We start from the raw sequence: 23,533 nt of genomic DNA on the forward strand, positions 1-23,533 counted from the left end.
AACATATCTGGCATTTGGAGGAATGGAGTACAGCACAAGGTGGCGCTATATGCAGATGACTTATTAAGCTTCATTTCACATCCAGACAGATCTTTACCTGCTTTGTTACTGCTTCTGAAGAATTTCGGTCAGTTCTCAGGATATAAACTTAATCTGAATAAATCTGAAATTTTACCTGTCAATGAGTGGGGGCCAGCATCAGTGTACGCATCATTTCCTTTTAAGATTGTGGAAAATAAATTTACTTATTTGGGCATCACAGTTACGAAAAAACGTAAGAGTCTTTTCAAAGAAAATTTTTTGAGTCTATTAAACCACACGAGGCAGTGTCTGACGCAGTGGTCGCCACTTTCCACTACTTTGGCCGGTCGAATCAACTCCATTAAAATGACCATTCTTCCCAAATTTTTGTATTTTTTTCAATCCATCCCAATCTTCATCCCAAAGTCTTTTTTTGATACTTTGGACTCGGTCATATCTTCCTATATTTGGAAGGGCAAGCGTCCTAGGTTGAATAAAATCCATCTTCAAAAACCTAAGCAAGAGGGAGGGCTGGCATTGCCTAATTTTCGCTGTTATTATTGGGCAGCCAATATTCGATGGGTCATATTCTGGTCATACTATCAGTACCGTCCAGACCGGCCTAAAAGGGTGGAGATGGAGTTGAATATGGCTAAAAATGTTTCTATTCCAGCGTTACTTGGATCTGCACTCCCTTTTCCGTCAAGCAAACGTATCGATAATCCGGTGGTCTGGCATACGTTGAGGGTGTGGGCCCAGTTTAGGAGACATTTTGGTTTTGAAGATCTCTGCCTTTTTAGCCCCATTTCAGACAATCATCCTTTCCAACCTTCCTTGCTGGATCTGGGGTTCTGAGAGTGGCGTAGACGAGGCATATTGTGTTTCCGGGACCTTTTTAAATCGATAATACGTTCATGTCATTCCAGCAACTAACGGAACAATATAATCTTCCAAAGTCCCATCTTTTTCGGTATTTCCAGGTTAGGCACTTTGTTTACAGTCAATTACCAAATTTCCCTGAGACTCCTGGTACGAACATTGTTGATGCACTTCTTGATTTGCAACCATCACGTAAGGGGTTAATTTCTACGGTTTATGTCAAACTGTTGGGCATAAGACAGACCTCTCTTACTAAAATCAAAACAGCATGGGAGCAAGACCTGAATATGTCTTTGACAGGTGACATGTGGCATACAATCTTTAAAATGATCAATTCAACCTCTATTTGTGCCATAGCTTGCTACAATTTAAAGTTGTACACAGGACTCATATGTCAAAATCCAAACTAGCCCATATATATCCAGAGGTGGATCCCTGTTGTGATAAGTGTAAGAGGGAGGATGCCACACTTATTCACATGTTCTGGTCTTGTCCTAGTCTGGAGAAGTATTGGAGGGAAGTCTTTCAGACACTTTCTGTAATTGTCAATTTACCTTTGCAACCCAACCCTTTATTAGCACTGTTTGGCACCACAGGTGAACCCGACTTGCGTTTGACCGCCACACGACAACGAAGTTTGTCCTTTGCCTCCCTCTTGGCCAGACGGGTAATTCTGTTAAGGTGGAAGGATGCTGCTCCGCCCACCCACGCTCAGTGGCTGAGAGATGTCATGTCTTGTCTAAATTTGGAGAAAATTCAATTACTCAATTTGTAATGCCAAAGAAAAATTCCAAAATGTCTGGGGACCTTTCTTAGTATATTTTCACAACTTTAAATTTACCTGAGCTGCCCAATAGCTTTCCCTCAATGGCCTATTTACTGTCATCTGTTGCCTAACTCACTTGTGTATTTGCTTTGGTTGTTTTGCATTTGGTTGTCCGACCAAACTCGGACCTCTGTCTCTTTGGGCTGTGTGTGGCTTACTTTGTGGGTGGTTTTGTGTTGGGGCTTTTTGTTTGTTATTTTGCTGTTTTTGTTTTTGTTTTCTCACTTTTCTCACTTTTCTCGTTCTCTACCTAAACTACCAGCAAACATTGTGTGTATTTGTATATTTCTGATAAAAAAAAAATGGATAAGAGCAAACATTTGGGTCTGAATGCTGCCCAGTCATGGTGTCTTCTATGTAACACTCCACTTACATTTGGTGATGTCATTGAAAGGAAGAATGATCACTGGAACTTCCTCCTCCTTTTGATGCAGATTGTCAACATACCTGTAGTGTTCTCCTCCACCATAACTGATGGAATGATGCTTTACTTGAAACATCTGACAAGTGACCACCACACTCGGTACAGAGCATTGCTTCCTGGAAAGAAGTTAAATCCCAAACACCGCTCGATGATACACTATCCAAGATGCATACAAAAAATTGGCCCTCTTATCCATACGTGGTGCATGTGTTTTTTCAAAAGGTGTGGTTAAAAATTATAAAAATCTCAGTCGTTTGTCGTGGCATTTCACTATGAAAATTATTATTTTAGAAGATTTGCATTTGGCCCCACAACATCAAAAACAATCTGCAACTTGAAAGGTGGGGAGGAACGTGGTCAGGCATGATGTCTGCAAGCATCTTCCAATTGTGTCAAGTACCAACTGGGTGAGAAGCTACGGTGTAGAGCACCATGTTGGTGTGTTCATATGTACTGGATGTAGCTTTGATCTACCTGTGTTCAAGAAGATCTGTGATATAATACACACAAAGAATGTGCTTTCATAATAGTCTGTAATGTAGAAATGATGTACTATGATGACCTCTTTAATGTGTACTGCATAGAAGACCAAATGCTTGAGTTTTCTGTCATGTTTAAATGAACTAATTTCAGACCATTTGACAAGCAGTGCTCTAATGACAGTTGTCAAAGAGCACCCTGCTGTTATTTAAGCTACTGTCTGTTGGAAATGAAAAGTTTTTGAATAAAATGTATGAAGCCGTCAACTAGTCATATTTTGTATTTTTTTAAATTTTATTTTGAAGTAGTATATGAACACTTTTATAGTGTTAATGTTGCAACTCCTTTTGAGAGTAAAATGACACTATAAGAGTCAATAAATGACTCTTATACAAATGAGAATTAATTTGTGACACCACACACTAGTGTTAAAAAAATGCAACACCGGTTGGTGTCGAGGAGTGTTAAATTTGAACTATATAACTAGTTCATATTGACTCTACAATGGTGTAAAAATGGCTACACTTTCAAAAGTGTTAAAATAACACTTTGTAGAGTGGACCCCGTGGGACACTTTGAAAGTGTTGAGATTAACTCCTACAGTGTCAATTTAGGCCTGCTGAATTTGCTGTGTATTGTTTTCTCATCACACAATGATTATGTGGGGAATAACGATGGAAATCTCAGCTCTTTTAAGGCAGACTGTTATGACTCCACGCCCAAATGCTTCCTCCAGACCAGGGGTGTCCAAAGATGAAGTGGAAAATGACAGATATGCTAAGAGGTTATAGATATTTCAAGAAAAAAGAGCAAAAAGTGTCAGCTTTGTCATATGGGTGGAAAAGCATGTTACTAATATCAACTTCACTCTCGGCACCTTTTTTGCTCTATTTTCCACACACACACACACACACACACACACACACATACACATACACATACACATACACATACACATTATAAACATTTTTAAATGTTGTATTATTTTCTTATTTTTTATTTTGTAAATACAAAAAAATGTCACTTTTACATCTTTTAATATTTTTCATGAAAAAAATATTAATTTAAGAGTGCAACTTTTGCTTTATATTTTTTTTAAGTACTATTTATGTTATAATTTGTGTTGGCTGGTGGTTAGCACACAGTCACACAAGCCACGCAGTCAGGAGATCGGGAAGATGTGGGTTTGAATCACCTCTGGGCACCTCTCTGTGGAGTTTGCATGTTCGCCCCGTGTGTGTGTGGGTGCGTTTTCTCCGGGTACTCCGGTTTCCTCCCACATTCCAAAAACATGCATGTTAGCTTCATTGGAGACTCTAAATTGTCCATAGGTGTGAATGTGAGTGTGAATGCTTGTTTGTCTATATGTGCCCTGCCATTGGCTGGCCACCAGTCCAGGGTGTACCCCGCCTCTCATAGCATAGAAAATGGAAGGATGGATAATTTGTGTTATTCTTTAGATTTATTTTTATCTTTTTTTTTAATCCTTCGATACAATTAATCCTAACATTTTAACGACAAAATTATAAAGGTATGGAATCAAGGATTAGTTTTGAATTGGGTTAAAAGCTACCTAGTGAACAGGAAGCAATTTGTAAAGCTAGGAGAATACACATCTGCAAGTTTAAATATCATGTGTGGAGTACCCCAGGGGTCAATATTGGGACCAAAACTGTTAAATTTGTATGTCAATGACATCTGTAAAGTCACAAAGGACTTACAGTTGGTATTATTTGCGGATGATACCACTGCCTTTTGTTCTGGGAAAAGCACACAACAACTAATTCAAAAAGTTACAGATGAAATGGCCTCATTATCAAGATGGTTTGATAAAAACAGATTATCCTTGAACTTAAGTAAAACAGAAATAATGCTATTTGGTAATAGCAGAAAGGACACGTACGACCAAATACAAATAGACGGAGTGGACATTGAAAGAGTGAACGAAAATACATTTCTGGGGATCATAATAGATGAAAAAATGAGTTGGAAATCTCACATCAAAAATATACAACAAAAGGTGGCGAGAAATACTTACATTTTGTATTGAATAAAGCAAAATCTGTTCTTGATCAAAAATCCCTCCACACTCTTTCCTGTTCTGTGGTATTACCATATCTGACTTATCGTGTGGAGATATGGGGTAATTACTACAAAAGCAATCTACACTCGCTAAATGTACTGCAAAAAAGATCAGTGAGGATAATTCATAACGCCGTGCAGAGAACATACAAATCCCTTATTTTTAAAATCACAAATATTTTAATTTGCTCATTTAGTACATCTTCAAACTGGTAAAATAATCCATAAAGTTAACAATAATTTCATGCATGAAGTAAAGGTTCAACGCTGCCAGAAGATGTTGAATTTTAGGGCAACTTATTCAAACAAAGACAGCCAAATTTCGAAGTGCAAAAGTAATTGGTTAAAACGGTATGTGCAGGCCTTAATGGAAGTATCCAAGTTTCAGTTCATCCAGGTCCAGAAAGCAGAGGCACAAAAGGAAAAAACAAAAAAACATCCTGACCATCCAGAGATGGAAATACAGGCGAGGCTGGGTAAAAAGCCATAAATGTCCATAAATGGACAAATCCCATGTGGACTAGACCGTGAGAGGTTGTATTTGCCACATCATATTCTACACATACAGGATGCATTACACATTGCACCCCTGTTAAGACACTAACAACTTAGCAAAAGGTAGAGTAGTAGAGTAGTTAGGCATGTCCGGACACTCAGGACACTTCAGGCAAAAGTAAATGGCTAAGTTGTATAGCATGTGCTGTCAGTCAACAAGTCCACACAAGGGGAGGTGTCAATTACTCCGCAGTCACTTTAATTGCACATTAACATCAAGCCAGCAGGCGCGTGTGTGGAGGAGGACAGTGGAAGCCGTGTGTTAAGGATGGGCTACCACGCTAGGTAGCGTTCATTTTAAAGTCCAGTCACCTCTGCATGACTGAGACTTTGTGGTACTTTAGTGTACTCCCATGTAGGTCTGTGAATCCTTCCTCTCTCCAGAAGTGCTAAATCCGTGTATTTCCTCCTGTTCGGCTCCCACAGAGCCTTCGTAGAGTCTTCCAAGGCCTAATAGGCCACCAGGACTATTAGGACATTAGAGCAAATATCCGTCAGCGAAGGCTGGAGCAGCTAATCCTCATAACTGAACACACGGCAGGCAAAGAAGCAACATGGCAGTGACATCATGAAATGACATCATGGCAGAACAACAACAGGCCGACCATAAACAGGACTTAAAAACATCCGCTTTCTTTCATATTTCAACTTTATGCTGCTAAAATGAGGTTATTTTTCCTCACCATTTTACAACATTACGGTATTCTCATGAAATCACAAGAAATTTATGGCAGGTCGCCATGGTTCACTGGCCACACAAGCCAGGTTTAATGTGTAAATACTCCCCACACGCGCCGGGAAGACATTTCAAGTGTAAAATGGATGCATACTTGACCCTTCACGACTCTCTTGGCAGGAGAACCTTCCCTGGATTCATGATGTTCTTTGGGTCCAGGGCGTCCTTAATGTGCTGCATGGCTTGGATGCTCGCGGCCCCCATCTCTTCGCACAGCAGCGCTCGCTTGCCTAAGCCCACCCCGTGCTCACCTGTGCAGGTGCCATTCATAGCCAGGGCACGTCTGAGAGGAAACAAAGTGTTGTCACACAAACGACATCCATCCACACACTCACTTATATCCTGGAGCCAATCCCAGCTGTTCCATCCATGGAAGTACAGTAATCCCTCATTTATGCTTTCATTCCTTCCACACCCCACCCTGATCAATCCATTTCACCAAGCAGGACTCAATATTTATACATAGAATATTTTGGTAGTTATGGCATACAAAACCTGTTTGCCACTTTTAAATACACGTTTTAACATGATTAGAGCCCTCTCGACATAAAATAACACCCCTATGGTCACCTTTACACCGTTTTTACCCAATATAGTACACATAAGAGAAAATAAGACATAACTCACAGAAAACCCATTTACCACCTTCTAAATATGCTTCTTAACATGATTGGAGCCCTCTATACACAAAAAAACACCCCTATAGTCCCATTTACACTCCTATTAAACAATATAGTAGCCATAATAAGATAAAATAAGACATAAGTCACAGAAAACCTGTTTACCACCTTCTAAATACGCTTCTTAACATGATTGGAGCCCTCTATACACAAAAAACACCCCTATAGTCCCATTTACACTCCTATTAAACAATATAGCAGCCATAATAAGAGAAAATAAGACATAAGTCACAGAAAACCTTTTTACCACCTTCTAAATACGCTTTTTAACATGACTGGAGCCCTATAGACACAAAAAAAACACACCTATAGTCCCATTTACACTCCTACTACCCAATATAGTAGCCATAATAAGAGAAAATAAGACATAGAAAACATGTTGACCACCTTGTCAATATGCCTTATAATGTTATTAGAGCCCTATAGACTTGAAATAACACCCCTATAGTCACCCTTACACTCCTATTAGCCAATATTGTAGACATAAGAGGAAATAAGCCATGGAAGACGTATATAAAACTCCTGCTAGAGCAGTGTCACAGTGAATGTGTTCCCTAGGGCAAGGGCCCCCAACCACCGGGCCGGGGCCAAGTACCGGTCCGTGGGCGGGGCTGAATTGGGCCGAGGAAACCTTTCAGGTGCAATGATAAAAAAAAAAAAAATACACACACAAAAAAATATTTTTGAAATAACTAAATACAATTTTAAGTTAATGCATATCAATTTTGGAAATATGGGCCATTATTTTATTTTAGTTTTTTGCATGTTTGTTATTTGTTGCGAGTGTCCCACTTTGTTTGACAGTCCTTGAACGCACCATTGTTTGTGCGCTAGCCTTCTCCCACTGTGCACAGATTGTCAACTATTCTGTATTTTTATTGGGGTTTTTTCACTTCATATTTGCTCCCAAATGCTGATACTCTGTGGGAATGCATAAAGGTAAAGTTTGACGACGTTATCGAGTGCTAATGTGTATATTTGTTGCACAGCTTCAAGGTAATTCATGCTAGCACACTGCCTGTTAGCACACACTTCAAGCAACGGCGCTATCATCTTCTCTCTGAAAAACAAACTCCAAGCTTAAAGTGGCGGATGGTGGGTCTGTATTCATTTTGTGTTTTTAATTTGATGTTGTTCTGTCTTAGGTTTACACAATACATACTAAATGAGATAAATTACATCGCTATACGACCCCCACCACCAACAAGGTTGTGGACCACTGCCCTAGGGAACCTTAGTGAGGAGTCGAGTGTCATGTTCTGTGTTGTCGCTCTGCTGCCGCTTATCTGCTTTGCCTTTCAGTGCACTCGGCAGCACTGATGAGTTGAGAGACACCTGTGCTCAATTACCTGACCCTTTATCTGCTGCTGCCAGACAACTGTGCAGCGCCAGTTATTCCCTCCCAACCCTGCTTCCTCCTACTTTGTTGCTGTTTTTCCCTTTTGTACCTTTTCCTAGTTACCGTGTTTATACTTACCTGTACTGCAAACCTTTTTTCCTGCAGCTCCTTTAGTTATCGTATGTGTTTTTTCTCCTACCGTAGCAGTGTTTTTCATTTGTGTTATTTGGCTTACGCCCTGAGTGCTTTTGTTACATTTTTGTATATTTTTGTATCCTTTTTCTTGTGCATTATTACCTCTGGTAATAAATAGTATTTTTTTTTTTTGACCAAGCTCTGTGTCTAATCTGCATTACGGGTTCCAACCCTTGGCGAAAGCCACACGTGACATCTAGTGCCTGTCTCACAGAACACCACCACCTAGTGGCCAATGTGGAATACCGCAGTCATAATTACAATGCTTCTTCTGCCTTGTGTTTCTATTTCACTTCATTTAGTTGGATCATTTATGCATTTTTATGCTTGAAAATGCTTCATTTAGGCCAAGAATAAGAACAAATTGCTTAAATATGTTTTTTAAACTACTAATATGCCGTATTCAACCACGAAACAGTGATCATTTATTCACTGATTCATATTTGAAGAGCTGTGATATGCTGACTCACAGTGCATTTGTTGAGTGACTGCTAAATAACCTGCCATGGGGCCAAAGAAAGTTGTGAGTGCCATCAATTAAAGACGATGCTTTTCTGCACGCAAAACTACAATGACTCGCAATGAAATGTCTTTTTTTCCTATTTTTGGGTGTCTGGAACAGATGAATTGGATTTACATTATTCCCTGTGGGGAAAAAAAAGCCTCGTTTTTTGGATATTTCGGTTTTGGTGGGACCTTCCAGAATAAAAGCATAGGAAAAACACAGAGGTTCCACAGAGAACTGAGAAACAGCTGAGAAATACTTTTAGCATGTCTGATATTACCTTGCCAGTCTCTGACAGAACAAATGGACCTGGTGTACTTCTTCTGGATGGGTGGCATCAAGCACCATCAGACAATGGAAGTTCCCGTCACCCACGTGGCCAGCTATGGGACCTGCACAGAAGCACATTGTTCAGGTATTTCTCAACTTCTAAAAGTAAAATGCCCCAAAAAGACATCTGACATATTCTCATACAGATCCATCCATCTTCTTCTTCTTCTGCTTATCCGACGTGGGGTCATGGGGGCAGCAGCCTAAGCCAAGACTTCCCTCTACCTCCCCGGCTACTACGTTCAGCTCCTCTCGGTGGATCCTGAGGCGTTCCCAGTTCAGTTGAGACACATGGTCTCTCCAACGTGTCCCGGGTCTTCCCCAAGGCTTCCTAATGGTCGGACGTGCCCTGAACACATCCCCAGGGAGGCGTCCGAGAGGCATCCTGACCAGATGCCCGAGCCACCTCATCTGGCTCCTCTCAATGCGGAGTTTCTCCTGGATGACAGTGCTTCTCACCTTATCTGTAAGGAGAGCCCAGCCACCCGAAGGAGAAAACTCATTTGGGGCGCTTGTACCCGCCATCTTGTTCTTTGGGTCACTACCCGCAGCTCATGACCAAAGGTGAGGGTGGGAACGTAGATCCACCGGCTCAGCTCCCTCTTCACCACAACGGACCGATGCAGTGTCCGCATCACTACAGACGCCGCACCAATCCTCCTGTCCATCCCTCGTTCCATCCTTTTCATCCTTCATTCAATTCGTGAACAAGACCCCGAGGAACTTAAACTCCTCCACTTGGGGCAGGATCTCATCCCCGACCCGGGGATGGCGCTCCACCCTTTTATGGGCGAGAACCTAAAAATTCTGTCCACAAAAGTAAGGAACAGAATCGGAGACAAAGAGTGCAACCCTCACTGGAGTCCTAATTAAGCTCTGACCCCGGTCATACAAGGATCCAAGCACCTGAGTTAGGTGGTCCAGTACCACATATTCCCCACAGGATTCCCCGAGGTACACTCTCCAATGCCTTCTCCAAAAAACATAGTACGGTAAGCTAGCTTGTAACCATGTTCCAGGTAGAATGTGTTAGGCGGCACCTAAAGATGCTCACCTGTAAGTTTGTTCTCAATCAGGTCCGCCTTTGTCTCCACTATGAGTTGAGGCAGTTGGGAAATGGGAACACACACGTCTGTAGAGTAGGCCTACGAGCACAAACACACACACACACACACACCATCATCACACTGCAAAAACTACTACTATTTCAAGTCCCATTTTAAGCAACCATTTCTTCAAGACTTGCTGATTTGGGATTCCGAAATTACGCACATTTTAGATACAATCACACTTTCTTTTGAAATCAAGAGGTTCCATCCGTATCATTTGCTTCGGGCTGGTGAAGTAACCAACATAACTAACATGTCCACGAGAAGAGATGTCGGCTGCGCGGTGGCCGAGTGGAGAGCGTGTTTGCAAAACATTTGACTTGAATCTCGCCTCATAAAAGCACATTTGATCTCAATGATGTGTAGGACGATTAGTAATGTATTGATCAGTGCTCATGTCACACTTGATCAAAATGTCACCGTGCAAAATACACATTTTTTTCACCAGGAATTACCATCATTTCCACAGTATACTTTTTTCTTCAACTCTGAACCCTGCGGCTTGTCCAGCGATGCGGCAAATTTATTGACTACTCTTAGTTACTTCAGATCATACTGTGAGGGAGCGGTGGCGCTTTCTTCACGAGCTATTAGTCAAGTCCCAACGAGCTTATCATCCCATGCTTCCCATCACACATTTCGTCCCAGCAAAGCATTTCATAGGACATTACTTCCGGGGCGCCGCGATGATTCATCCGCTGCCTCTGTCCACCAGGGGGAGCCTGAAGAGCCCAGAGGTTAGAGTCCCTCTATACAGAGAGTTACGACAACTGAGATTACGCTGCCATGTTGGGGCCAATTCAAGCGCTCGGCTTGCGTGCACAGTACGAATGCATGTAAATTGCAATGTCTCTGCACAAAGGGACGCATGCAAAATGTCTGTTTTATAATTATTTATAGATCTATATTTTCCAATGTGTAATATGGTATAATTTTGCCATCTTTTGTTAAAACATTGAGCTTTTATAAGAGTGTTCATCTCATGATACTAGAATGAAAATAAATGACAGAGATATAAAAGCCCCAATATTTAAAAACTGAAAATGATTAAAATATGTATATTTCTTCATTGTTATTTAATTATTATTTATACCTCGAAACAAGTGCAGATTTTGCAAAATGAATGCAGTTTTATAAGTTTGCTGGAGATCATGGATTACTTTATTTGCAACCAGAGGTGATTTACACAAGGATCATTCTTAACTCTAAGCATCCATGACTGCCTTATTTTTATAGTATATTTTATGTTTAGGCTACTTTCTTATATCACACTCTCACTCTCTCCAAAACGTGCCCAGCTCATCAAGAGATGCCTTAAACTTAGTAACATCGCCCCAGGTGGCTCTGTCAAGTTGTCAAAACATTGTGACATTAAAAATGTTAACATATACAGAGCCTACCTCGCACAGCTTTGAAGACGAGTTCGGCTTCCAGCCCAAACGGTTTATTTTATTTTCCCAAATTGTCCATCTGTTGACATCTAAAGGGAATCTGTAAAGCTTGAAACCCTTGTCATGTCTATTTGTGCATCCAAATGCACAAAAAAACAGCATTTTTGGGGAATAAACAAGAATACGCCCAAGAATCCTGTAAAGACAAGGCAAACGCGAATTTGGCCCCAAGATGGCTCCACGAGTCACGTGACCGTATTTTTTCGAGTCGTCATGTCGCAACTCTCTATATGAAGGGACTCTACCAGAGGGAGGTCTCCCCCCCTTGTGGGTGGAGGCGCGGCGGCTAGCATAGCAGGAGAGTTTAACCTACAAGAAATTAAATTAAATTAGTGGCTATCTCGCCAATATTGTCATATTTTACTCATGAAAACTTGTGTTCAAATCTCGTCTTGACTGGAGACACCCCTCGTGTGCAGGAGTATGGGGTCAGATGTCTCAAGGGGTACGCCACTGTAAAACCTTTGGCAACCACGGAATTATTTGACAATTCTTTTATTTTACAATTTAAAAAGGTACACGTGCATTCAGAAGGCACAAATGCAATCATTGAAAAAAGACAATGGGTTGCAAAATGTAGAAAAGTAACATTCATGGAAAAAATATGGGACATTTTGGAATGTGGGAAGTTGTTATCAGTAGCATAGAGATGAAAAAAATGTGTGTTTTTTAAGTCGTGATATTATGAGAATAATAAAGTCGGAATGTTTGGAAAATTAGGGTGGGTACAAAGTTACAATATTATGGAAATCAAGTTAAAATATTGTGGGAATAAAGTCATCATATTACAAAAAGAAATAGATATTTTTTTCTGACATTTTGAAGTGAAACATTACAGAAATCAGTGTTAAAAATAAAATGTCAAACTTGCTGATGCATTTTAATCCATCCCATTCAGAGACTTATTATATTCTAAAATTATTGGTCTTGCTTAAAAAGGCTTTTAGTTGTATTCACTGTTAAAAATATACTGTGGCTCTCACGGGAATACATTTTTAAATATGTGGCCGTCATGGCTCTCGTAGCCAAAAAGATTCCTGAACCCTGTTCTCCATCGTTCCATTTTTCAAAGCCAATGCTACATTTGCTAAAATTACATTTTTCGTCGATGGCTCCATGTTAGCTCTCGCTGTTCAGCCTCATTTCTGGAAGTGACGCCATCGGGGCGACGCCTCTCAGCTAAAGCAGAGTAAGCCAACGCTTCTCCAGGTAGGTAGATGGTGGACTTGGTTCAGTATATTTTCCATCCAAATAGCAGTCATGCCAAAATGTTGTGTTGCTGCTGGATGTTCACAGTATCCCAGTGATACTGTAAGTTACTTTTCTTTTCCAAAAGACCAAGCTTTCAGACAATGATGGACAAAGTGCAGAGGAGGAGAGACAGATGAACGCCACCCTGGAGTTGTGTCCTTTGCAGTGATCATTTCACTGATGACTTCCCTTTACGCTATTTAAGAACCCGATTTAAAAGAATAATTGAGGGATAAGCAACTCCAGAGTAATGCCTAAAAATGTCTCTCATATGACCCCGCCTCTTGCTCAAAGTCAGCTGGGATAGGCTCCAGCATGTCCCCGCGACCCGAGTGAGGATAAGCGGGACAGAAAATGGATGTATGGATGTTTCCCACAAGTTTCTCCTAAAATGCACTACAACAAACAGGTGAGACGTACGGTGCGTGTAGCATGGGTGGTCAAAACATCGCTAATGGCGACGGGGGGTAGCGGGACTGCATAAAAGCGCGGAAACAGCAGCAGTTGTGGTAGAAAATACACTACTAACAGCAGAGCAGGCAGCAGTGGTGTAAATTACATTTTGATGAGCCTGTTGGGTATCATGGACCATTCCTGAGCCTGGTGATGTCATCATATGCAAATGAAATGTTGGGTCACACTAATGATTTTTCTCATTGACAGTATGCATTTATATCGAACCATTTTAGGTACGAGCTTTTGAAATAGTCACGTCAAAACTGAAAAAAAAGTCTGGTGCTTCAAGGCTTAAGTCCATGTTCTGCAAGTTCTCTATTTCATCTCCAAATGTTTCTTTCTCCTCCAAAACTAAACAGAGACATGGCTCAAATCTGGCTACGATCACCGTAAACATCCTCCGTATTGTATTTGTTTACCTGAGTGAAGGTACCACAACGGCGCCACTTCCAGAAACAAGGCTGAACAGCGAGAGCTCGCTCGTCGTGGCTGCCGCAGTCAACTATAAATGTTGTTTTTGTGCATTTACTATTCACTTTCAACAATGGAACAATGTGGAAGATAATTCCAAACAATATATAACGTATTTAAGCCGAGTTGATCAATCATGTCATGTATCTTTTTGGGAAAAGTGGGAATTTGGGGACCCGTAGAACATTGTTAGTGCAAATGTCCTGAATGTTTTCATGTTGGAACGTTTTGATTCCGTCGAGAAATATGAGGATTGTGGAACATCCCTTCATTTCCAACTGCAATCTTGTTGCGAAAAATGTTAAATCGTGGGTAAGGTGGGAATTTTGGGGGGAACGTGTCACGATAACAAATTTTGCTGGTCGATAAATGTGCTACAAATTATCATCGATACTTGATATCGTCGGCAACATTTTTTGTCATGAGGGGCGTAATTCACATTTGAACCACTAGGTGGCACTCAAGTACAGTGTACAGCAGTGGACACCGATCTTTTTGGGACCAAGATCCCTTGGTCTCGGCCGTGAACCTGCACAAGATCTACCCCCCCCCCCTGAACCATAAGTGCTTTGTGTCATGATTGGTTTCAACGTTTCAGCTGTTTCTCATTGCGCCTTTTGCTGTATTTTTATCATTTTTGCAGTTTTGTTTCTGCAGTGATGCAAGGACAAATGAGCCGCGCTTTGGGCACCCTGACTTTTGTGGCTCTTGTTTGGGGTTCAGGTTGAGCTTGTTGTGTGGGCTCCATGAGCAAACCACAACTCTTACTTGGCTTGTTGGCTCGGTGTAGTGGACGAGCGATGCAGATTGAGGAGAGAGGGGCTGGTCAATGCGCTGCAAAAGTCAGCCCTTAACGAGCGCCGTTGTCGTGGCTCAAAGACTTTAAAAGCCTTAACTTTGACGTAGCAAAGGCAGACTTTGAGCCATATTAACGTGCAATAATTACTGTTGTGCGCACAGACACTAAAACAGACACAATTCTTCACAAAACGACAGGTAAAGTCAATTTGGTTGCAGAAAACGTTATGATGTGTTACGGGAATCAAGTCCAAATATTTTGGCAATAAAGTCATAATGATGAGAACAAGATTTACAAGAAAAAAGTTGAAATAGTCAGGCAAATAAAACAGCTGTAATTTTACAGGTATGAAAGTGAAAATATCAAGAGGAAGTTCCAAGGAGAAAGAAGTGTCTATTTTATGAGAATAAACCTGTAATATTATGTGGAAAAATGTCATTTTAGTAGCACAGCGGTGTAATATTAGGGGTCAAAAAATGTTATTTTTTAAAAGCCTTCATATTGTGAGAAACAAACAACAAAATAAATTTGTCGTGTTTGGAAAATTAGCTTGGGGAAAAGTTATAATATTATGGGAATAAAGTCTTAATATTCCATTGAAAAGATGACTTCCAGAAGAAAGTGGGAATATTCACAATACTGTATAGACAGCAAAAATGGTGAAAAAAAAGAGCAAAACAATATCAAAGTGGCTCTTGCATTTCAATTTTCAGTATGCGGCCAGTATGCTATGTGGAGAAAGTTTGGACGCCCCTGGGATGTACAGTATGCAGCATTCCTGTTATTAGTGGTCAAATAGGTTTTGTGGCTCCAAGTGGAATTTCATTTGGTGGAAATGAGCCCAAATGGCCCTTTTGATGCTAAAGGTTGCCGACCCCTGCCCCGTGTGCTGAGCACCATGGGAGGTGTTCAGCTCAGCTAAACGTGTGAATACTTGACGAAGCTTGACTTGCGGACTCACCAGCAGTCTTGACTTGTTCCAGCAGACTCCGTTCAGAGCCGTGGAACTCCAGGAAGAGAGTCGGGGTGACGGGGTAGGACAGAGAGCTGAACCTGTTGCACGCATCCATCATCACATCATCTAGAAACTCTGAAACGTACAAACACATAGAGATGCTACAAACCGTCTCCGTTTTACATGCACGCTGCTCCCGTGTTGTCTAAACACGCACCCATCCATCGGGGCCCATCTCCTTCACTTGGGGAATCCGCCGATCCCGTCTCGCGATAATACATCAATAAAATTTGGAATGGGCCTGCCCTTGCAATAACCCTCCGTGCGGCCCTGTATTCTTGCAGGTCACTATGTTATCACAACCTCAACACTGGGACGCCCAGGTGCACTGGTGACTCACTCACTTCCTGTTCTGATCTGATTTTCTCCAACATATTTTCAAAACTAACCTGATCCATAATAATTCCTCATAATTGTAGTACTTTGTTGTTGTAAATTTAGGACTTTTCTTCTTGTAAATTTAAGGACCTTTTTTTCCATCATAAATGTTGTACTTTTTTCTAGTAAATTTAGGACTTTTTTTTTCTTGTAAATTTAGGACCTTTTTTCCTGCAAATGTAGGACTTTTTTTTCTCATAAATGTAGAACTTTTTTCCTTATACATTTGGGACTTTATTTCTTGTATACTTCGGACCTTTTCCTCCGTAAATTCAGGGCAGTTTTCTCGTAGGTGTAGGATTTTTTTCTCATGAATTCAGGACTTTTTTTCTCATTTCCAAATGCAGGACTTTTTGTCCGTTAAATTTACGTTATGAAAAAAAAAGGTTTTTTTGAAATGGGGATAGGCGACTGGCGCTCACCGATGCGAGCGACGTCTACCCCAGCTTGTAGAATGTGCACAGTGCTGTCCACAGCTGCCTGCACGGTGGGAAAGGAGCAGACAGCAGATAGCGTAGCCTCTGGGACGGCGTAGAGGCGCAGGGTTGCCTTTGTGATGATTCCAAGAGTGCCCTCCGATCCGACAAACAGGTTTGTCAAGTTGTACCCCGCTGACGTCTTCCTGCAGAGAAGGTCTTGCTGTAGCGTATCATCATCTCCCATGACCCAGCCCGGGGGACAGAAATGTCTTCTTCAGGGCATGAACTCGACCGTTATGGTCTCCTTAGAAGACGTTTGGCCACTCATCCGAGCAGGCTTCATCAGTTGCTGGGACAAACACTAGTCAGTGGGGATGCTCCCATCCATTCATTACAATACCCATCGTCCGTCAGTGAAATGGGCCAAATCCAACTACAATAGTTGTACATCTTTTACGGGTTTTTTTGTGCGAGAGGGAAAAGAGGCCATGATACAACTCTGCACTAATGCATTAACATTTCAGAGCACTTTTACGCCATAAAAACGGCCACAAGGTGGCAGAAGTGCATTTGAAAAGAGCTCGGCAGCCATCATTTGCATGGAAAAAAATGTAAAAAAGAGCATGGAAGAGTGCAGTTATTGTGAGCCTTGTATCGCGTATCGTATCGTATCGTATCGTATCGTGAGGAACCCAGCGGTTCCCACCCCTATTCCTGACTGGACATGCCTCCTCCTTTAGAGGATAAAGAGATTGATCTTGCACCAAGCTCTCTATCTAGTCTGACTGGTGTGTGTCCCATCTAGTCTTTGAGCATGAACTGATGAAGCCTGCTCGGATGTGTCACAGTCATTGTGCCATTTTGTGGTGTACCTGTCTCCTTTTCTTTTGTCTTCCTCCCAGATCCCATCGCCCTGGCTGGAGGCGGAGCTGCTGAACGCACCTGAGCTTGATTACACATGCTTCCTACTTAAGCTGACTGCGGACGTCTGGGAAACGCCGAATTATTGCCAGATACTCCAGGACACACCTGCTTTGCAACTCTTGTCCTTGTATAATCTATGTTCTTTAGCGTTCAGCAGCACCAGCCTTCAGCCGGCACTTAGTTTCACTTGTTTCCTGGTATACCTGTTTGTTGGGGCCAGCGCCTTTTGTTCACTTGCTCTACTTGGAATAAATTCCGTAAAGACCTGCCTCCTACCTCTGCGTTCGGGGTTCCAGACCCTCACCACAGCCCAAGCGTGACAGGATGTCTTCTAAGGAAACTATACTGTAACAGTCCAGCTGCCATCCAGTCAATGCCCTGAAATATCACGACCTGTACATGAGCGACAATAGAGGCGTCCCTCGCTCTATCGCACTTTTTAAAATATTCATTCATGAATAAATGATTGCTGTTTCTCTTATTATGTCAACTATATTGGATAATAGGAGTGTAAAGGTGACTATAGGGGTGTTATTTCATGTCTAGAGGGCTCTAATCTAGGTTTTCTGTGTCTTGTATGTCTTATTTTCTCGTATCTATAGGAGTGTTTTTTCATGTCTGGAGGGCACTAATAATGCTAAAACGCATATTTAGAAGGTCATAAACAGGTTTTCTATGTCTTCTTTTCTCTTATTGTGTGTACTATATGGGGTAATAGGAGTGTAAAGGTGACGATATGGGTGTTATTTTCAGCTTCATCTCCAGTCTATAATGTCATCAGCAGCTGACTCAAAAATGTTAACACAAAACGCGTTTTTATAGTTTTACAATGATAGTTTTACATGCATAAAACAATTCAATTTGAGGCTAACTGGTTAGCCCGCTAGCTAGCGTCCATCTGGAGTCCCTGCAGCATAAGAGTTGCACAATGTGTTGAAAAAATGAATAATAAGAGTGTAAAGGTGACTATAGGGGTTTTATTTCATGTCTAGAAGGCTCTAATAATGTCAAAAGGTGTATTTAGAAGGTGGTAAACAGGTTTTCTTTGTCTAATATGTCTTGTTTTCTTTTATTATGTCTACTATATTGGTTAATAGGAGTGTAAAGGTGACTATAGGGGTGTTATTTCATGTCTGGGCAACTCTAATAATGTTGAAAACCGTATTGAGAAGGCCTCAAACAAGTTTTCTATGTCTTATTTTCTCTTTTGTCTACTATATTGGATAATAGTTGTGTAAAGGTGACTATGGGGTGTTACTGCATGTCTAGAGGGCTCTAATAATGTTGAATTTAGAAGGTGGTCAACAAGTTTTCTGTGCCTTATAGGTCTTATATTCTTTTGTCATGTCGATTACATTGGGTAATGGGATTGTAAAGGTGACTATAGGGGTATTATTTCATGTCTAGAGGGCTCTAATAATGTTGAAAATTATGTTTAGAAGGTGGTAAACAGGTTTCCTGCATCTTGTATGTCTTATTGTCTCGTACTATGTCTACCATATTGGGTAATAGTTGTGTAAAGGTGACTATAAGAGTGTTACTGTATGTGTAGAGGGTTCTAATAATGTTGAAAAGCATATTCAGAAAGTCATAAACAGGTTTTCTATGCTGTAACTATGAAAATATTCCATTTATTAAACTTGAATCCAACAGTATATCGTGGAAATTCATTTATCGCAGTCGGGTGTGGTACAAATGAGCCACCACAAATGAAGGAGGGAGTGTATTTGCTAATTCAATGCTAAAATCTCGCTGCCGTTACTTAAATCAGCCATCTTGGTTTCGGAAACTTCAAGTTCTGATAAAAAAAAGACAGCAATGTAATGGATTGGGACAGAATTGCTGTGATTGGGTGGTAATGAGCCTGCTAAGAGTTGGACTGACCAACAGGAAACCAGAGTCCTGTGTCCCGCAGGTAGGCATTGAGAGTCTTCCGGGTCACACCGGGCTCCACTGTCACATCAAAATCCTCCTGGTGCAGATCCAGAATCTGATCCATATTCCTCAGACTGAAGCAGACACCTCCCTTAAAGGGAGGGAGAGGAAAGAGGCCAAGTGGTATGTCTTATTATTTTCTAAACGTATGAGCATAAATGGTCAATCAGCATACTTGATACATGTCATACATTGGCTGCTTAGCTTCTTAGTCATTCTTATTACAAGACTTGGCGAGCACCTGACTGCGGGAAAACAACAACAGCGGATCTTCTTCAGCTGAGATGCAGGTGCTGTGGTCTCTCACCTTCACTGCTCCGACCCCTCCCTCCAGGCCGGTTCCGGTACCAAACGGGATGATGGGAAGGCGTTGGCTATGGCAGACTTTGGCCAGGGCGCTGACTTCCCCCACGCAGCGTGGAAAAACCACCACATCCGGCGGACGGCATCTGGACAGCATTATGTCAAAGGTCATAGCTTTTTTAGAATCTGGAGTGTGGCGCTCACCTGTGCACGGATTCATCTTTGCCGTGTTGCTCTCTGACCGCAGCTCCCACTGACACACCATCCTCTCCGCATATTGATCGGAATTTACGAAGTGCGCTGTCCAGGGTGGCACCCTGTGTGGACACAAGCACACACACACACAAACACACACACGGAGGGAAAGGCTTCTTGAGACGTCATCTGTACTTCTGTGAAGAAGGTGTCGGACATTTTGCTCCTCATCCGAAGAGCTTCGTCAGCAAACTAATAAGTGCTGGTAGCCTAGGCCTTAAATACAGTAAGAGTGGGCGGAATTGGTGTGCCAACACCCTCCTCCTATTGGTTCCTTACACTAAGACTGGGAGGAGTTGTGGTCTAATCCTCTCCTGCCATTAGCACCTCAGATCAAAGGGAAGTGTAACTCCCTGTAGTTGGGTATGAACGACTCTGATACTGGCTCATTAGCATCTATTGTTCTGGCTCGGCCCTGGCTCCACCTCATTTGCAAGACTAAGAGCTGTGGGTTTTGGTCTCAGTTTTGGTCTCAAACCATCTGTTTTCTTTGGCCAAAATCTTTACCTCGCTGTCCTCAAAAGAGTGATCGGTTGCTTTAAGGTGTAGATGTAGATGAGGAGCGAAACGTCCGACACCTTCTTCACAGAAGTACAGATGACGTCTCAAGAAGCCTTTCCCTTGATGGACAACTCCTGTACGACTGAGAGCCTACACAGACACACACACACGTTTACATCCAAAGTGCACACCTCAAACTCTAATAATGTTAAAAACGTACATTTAGGTGGTGGTAAACAGGTTTACTATGTCTTATTTTCCTTTATTATGTCTACTGTATTGTGTAATAGGAGTGTAAAGATGATTATGGAGTGTTATTTCATGTCTAGAGGGCTCTCTAATGATGTTAAGAAGCATATTTAGAAGGTGGTAAACAGGTTTTCTATGCCTAATATGTCTTATTTTCTCGTATTATGTCGACTGTATTGGATAATAGAAGTAGAAAGATGACTATAGGGGTGTTATTCATGTCTGGAGGGCTCTAATGATGTTTTTTTAAAAAAAAAAGCATAGTCAGAAGGTCATAAACAGGTTTTCTATGCCTACAAGTCCAAAGTGCGGTCTGTGGCACATTGTAAAAATATAATTTAACATAAAAACGTTTTTAAAAACCCAGTAGCAGCAAAAGTGGAAATATCAGCAGTAATTTCACAAAATATTATTTAGAGAAAAAAGTATGTAATCTCACGAGAAAAAGGCGTCATTTACGAGACTAATGTAGTACTATGAGGGAAAATAGGAATGTCAATGATATGAATAAGAGTGCAGCAAAAGCAGATTTATCATCAATGACCTTCAGGGAGATGTTGTGTCATTGGGTCGTGGAGTTATTTTGCATTTGGAAGCGCTTTCGCTGCAGCTGCTTTCAAAGCAAAAGTAAACAGGCAATCAAACATGAAACACCGCCTTACTGTTGGTGAGCAAAAAGCTCGTCATCAACCAATCAAAGCCTGAACAGCCGTTTGGTTGCAGCGGGAGAGGGAGAACAGTGAGCCAATAGTGCCCTCGAGTGACCAAATGGTGCAAAAACACACCTCATGGCTTTGAAGGTTCAACACGTTTCACTCTTGATTGTCATGAGTTCGGGTGCTGCTCTGCTGCCATCTAATGTTCGTTTGTTGCAGCACACCCAATGACCAGGGGAGGAGCTCAGGCACACCTGATATCAGCCGTGGACTATTTAGATCCTGTTTGGCCCCTCACTTGTTGCCAAAACGTCTTCCTATGCACACCTGATTCCTGTTCTTGTTTTGCCCGATAGTCCTTGTTCCCTAGCGTCTGGCCATTCCTTTTACCTACCGTGAGTAGTATTAGTGTTTTTTCTGCCTGCCCATTTGTGCAGTGTTTTTTTGTTATTTCTGGTTTTTGTACTCTGCTTGGTTGTCAACAGCTTTCCTTGTTCTTTCCTATCACCTTTTGTGATAGCGGTTTTTGTTAGTTTACATTTGTTCTCCTGCTAACCATGTGTGCAGCGCCTTTTAGTTGGGTCAGTCTGGCTCAATTCACCCAATAAAATTGCAATTTGAACACCGATATCTTCAAATTGCAATGAAACTTCGTAAGTAGGTAAACCATACCCAAAAAATCCAAAATCTCAGATTTCAGCTTCACCGGATGAACTGTTTCTGAGATATCGCAACGTCATTTTTTCACTTTTTCACGAAAATGGGCGTGGCCGCCAAATTTCAATTTGCATTTACTCAGCAACCGCTGGTCCGATCTCAATGACCAAGGTATCTCTGGGAGGGGAAATCACAAGGAATCCAATTCTAGCATTTATTTTTGCATTTGAGTACATTTGGGATGAATGACCTTTTTGACCTATATATTGACCTTGAAATTGACAATGAAGGACACGCCCAACCTCAATGACACCGATAGGAAGAAAAAAAATGTAGCCCTATATGTCCACTAAAACATATAAAAAATTTGGAGGGGTAATCTTTTTCATTTTGGAGCAAATTGGGATAGAAATAAGCCCTATCCCTCAGTCCCTGTTAAAACCCAGTGTAAAATGTGCATAGTGAGCCTACATTATTTGCATTGCAGTTATACTGTCTGATAATTCCTTTAGCTACAAGATGCTATGTTATTTATGACCATCTGTATTAGGTCCTCTATTCTGTGCCTATGTTGCGATAGCAGTTTCCTAGAGTCCAAAAAAAGCCAAAGCTTAGACTTTTGTGTATACAATGTAATGCCAGTCATATCCTGTTAGCAGCTTACCCAAAGTTTTAAAGTTCTCAGTTGCTTTTGAACAGAGGAAGAACAGTCATACACTACTTTGCATTCCAAACAGTATACTTTTACCATAGACTACACTACCACATGCAATTCCAAGAGCAATGCAAGTACACAACACTTTCATCCAATCAGTTTCTTCAATTTAATCATTTTCATCCTGTCTAATAATTGACATGATGTTGAATACAAAGTCCAAAATACTAATAATACTACTAATAAATAAATACAATTAAAGCAACATTGTAGTACCATCGTTTTGTCCCTGTCTCCCTGACACAGATGCATGTCTCCAAGCTCGGTCAACAGGCAACACCACCTGACGAACATGGAGGCTCTGCTGACACTACCCGTCTTGTTGTGAGACAACAAAACTTTGTGGTCTGCAGCTATGATGACCTTCCTTGGATTGGCCTGGTGGAGGAAGTGTCTGAAGAATTCGGAGACTACGGGATTAAGTTCATGCACCCTCACGGCCTGGCGAAGACCTTCTTCTGGCCATCAAAGGAGGATTCTTGCTGGATACCTGATTCAGACATTCACTGTGTGATAAACACTCCTTTCCTGAACTCATCTTCGACAAGAAACTACAGCATCTCACAAGGTGATTTGTCCAGAATTTCAAAGCACTTTTAAAACTGGGCGGCAGACAAGGAGTAAATGACTTTACATTTATCTACCCTAATTTCATAACTGGGACAGGTGTGACATTTCCAGTGACTTTTAACATGTGTAGTACTGTGTGATTGGCAATATATTTCTTGTGTATCCTTATGGACTTGCGTGTGTATAAATGTATGTGATGCATACACGGAATGGATATTTGATCGATTTAAAGGTGGGGCATGTCAACTTCTATCCCAATTTGCTCCAAAATGAAAAAGATTACCCCTCCAAATTTTTGATATGTTTTAGTGGACATATAGAGCTACATTTTTTCTATTGGTGTCACTGTGTTGGGTGTGTCCTTATC

At 41.4% G+C, this 23,533-nt stretch overlaps 1 protein-coding gene across 1 annotated transcript; it reads right to left on the reverse strand.

The window, feature by feature from the left end:
• Positions 1-4,152: 4,152 nt before the first annotated feature.
• LOC129181139 (probable D-lactate dehydrogenase, mitochondrial) lies at positions 4,153-23,099 on the reverse strand. The gene is made up of 13 exons (XM_054775878.1): positions 23,035-23,099; positions 22,813-22,990; positions 19,768-19,895; positions 19,568-19,709; positions 19,210-19,351; positions 17,274-17,343; positions 16,405-16,604; positions 15,551-15,679; positions 15,465-15,507; positions 11,562-11,748; positions 10,107-10,197; positions 9,003-9,114; positions 4,153-6,286 (listed from the first exon to the last, which is right to left on the reverse strand). Exons 1-13 carry the CDS (start codon positions 23,097-23,099, stop codon positions 6,106-6,108), a joined length of 1,668 nt encoding a protein of 555 aa, XP_054631853.1. The 3' UTR covers positions 4,153-6,105.
• Between the last annotated feature and the right edge of the window lie 434 nt (positions 23,100-23,533).

The sequence above is a fragment of the Dunckerocampus dactyliophorus genome, chromosome 5 (assembly GCF_027744805.1).
Source record: "Dunckerocampus dactyliophorus isolate RoL2022-P2 chromosome 5, RoL_Ddac_1.1, whole genome shotgun sequence".
In the NCBI taxonomy this organism is placed as follows: Eukaryota; Metazoa; Chordata; class Actinopteri; order Syngnathiformes; family Syngnathidae; genus Dunckerocampus; species Dunckerocampus dactyliophorus.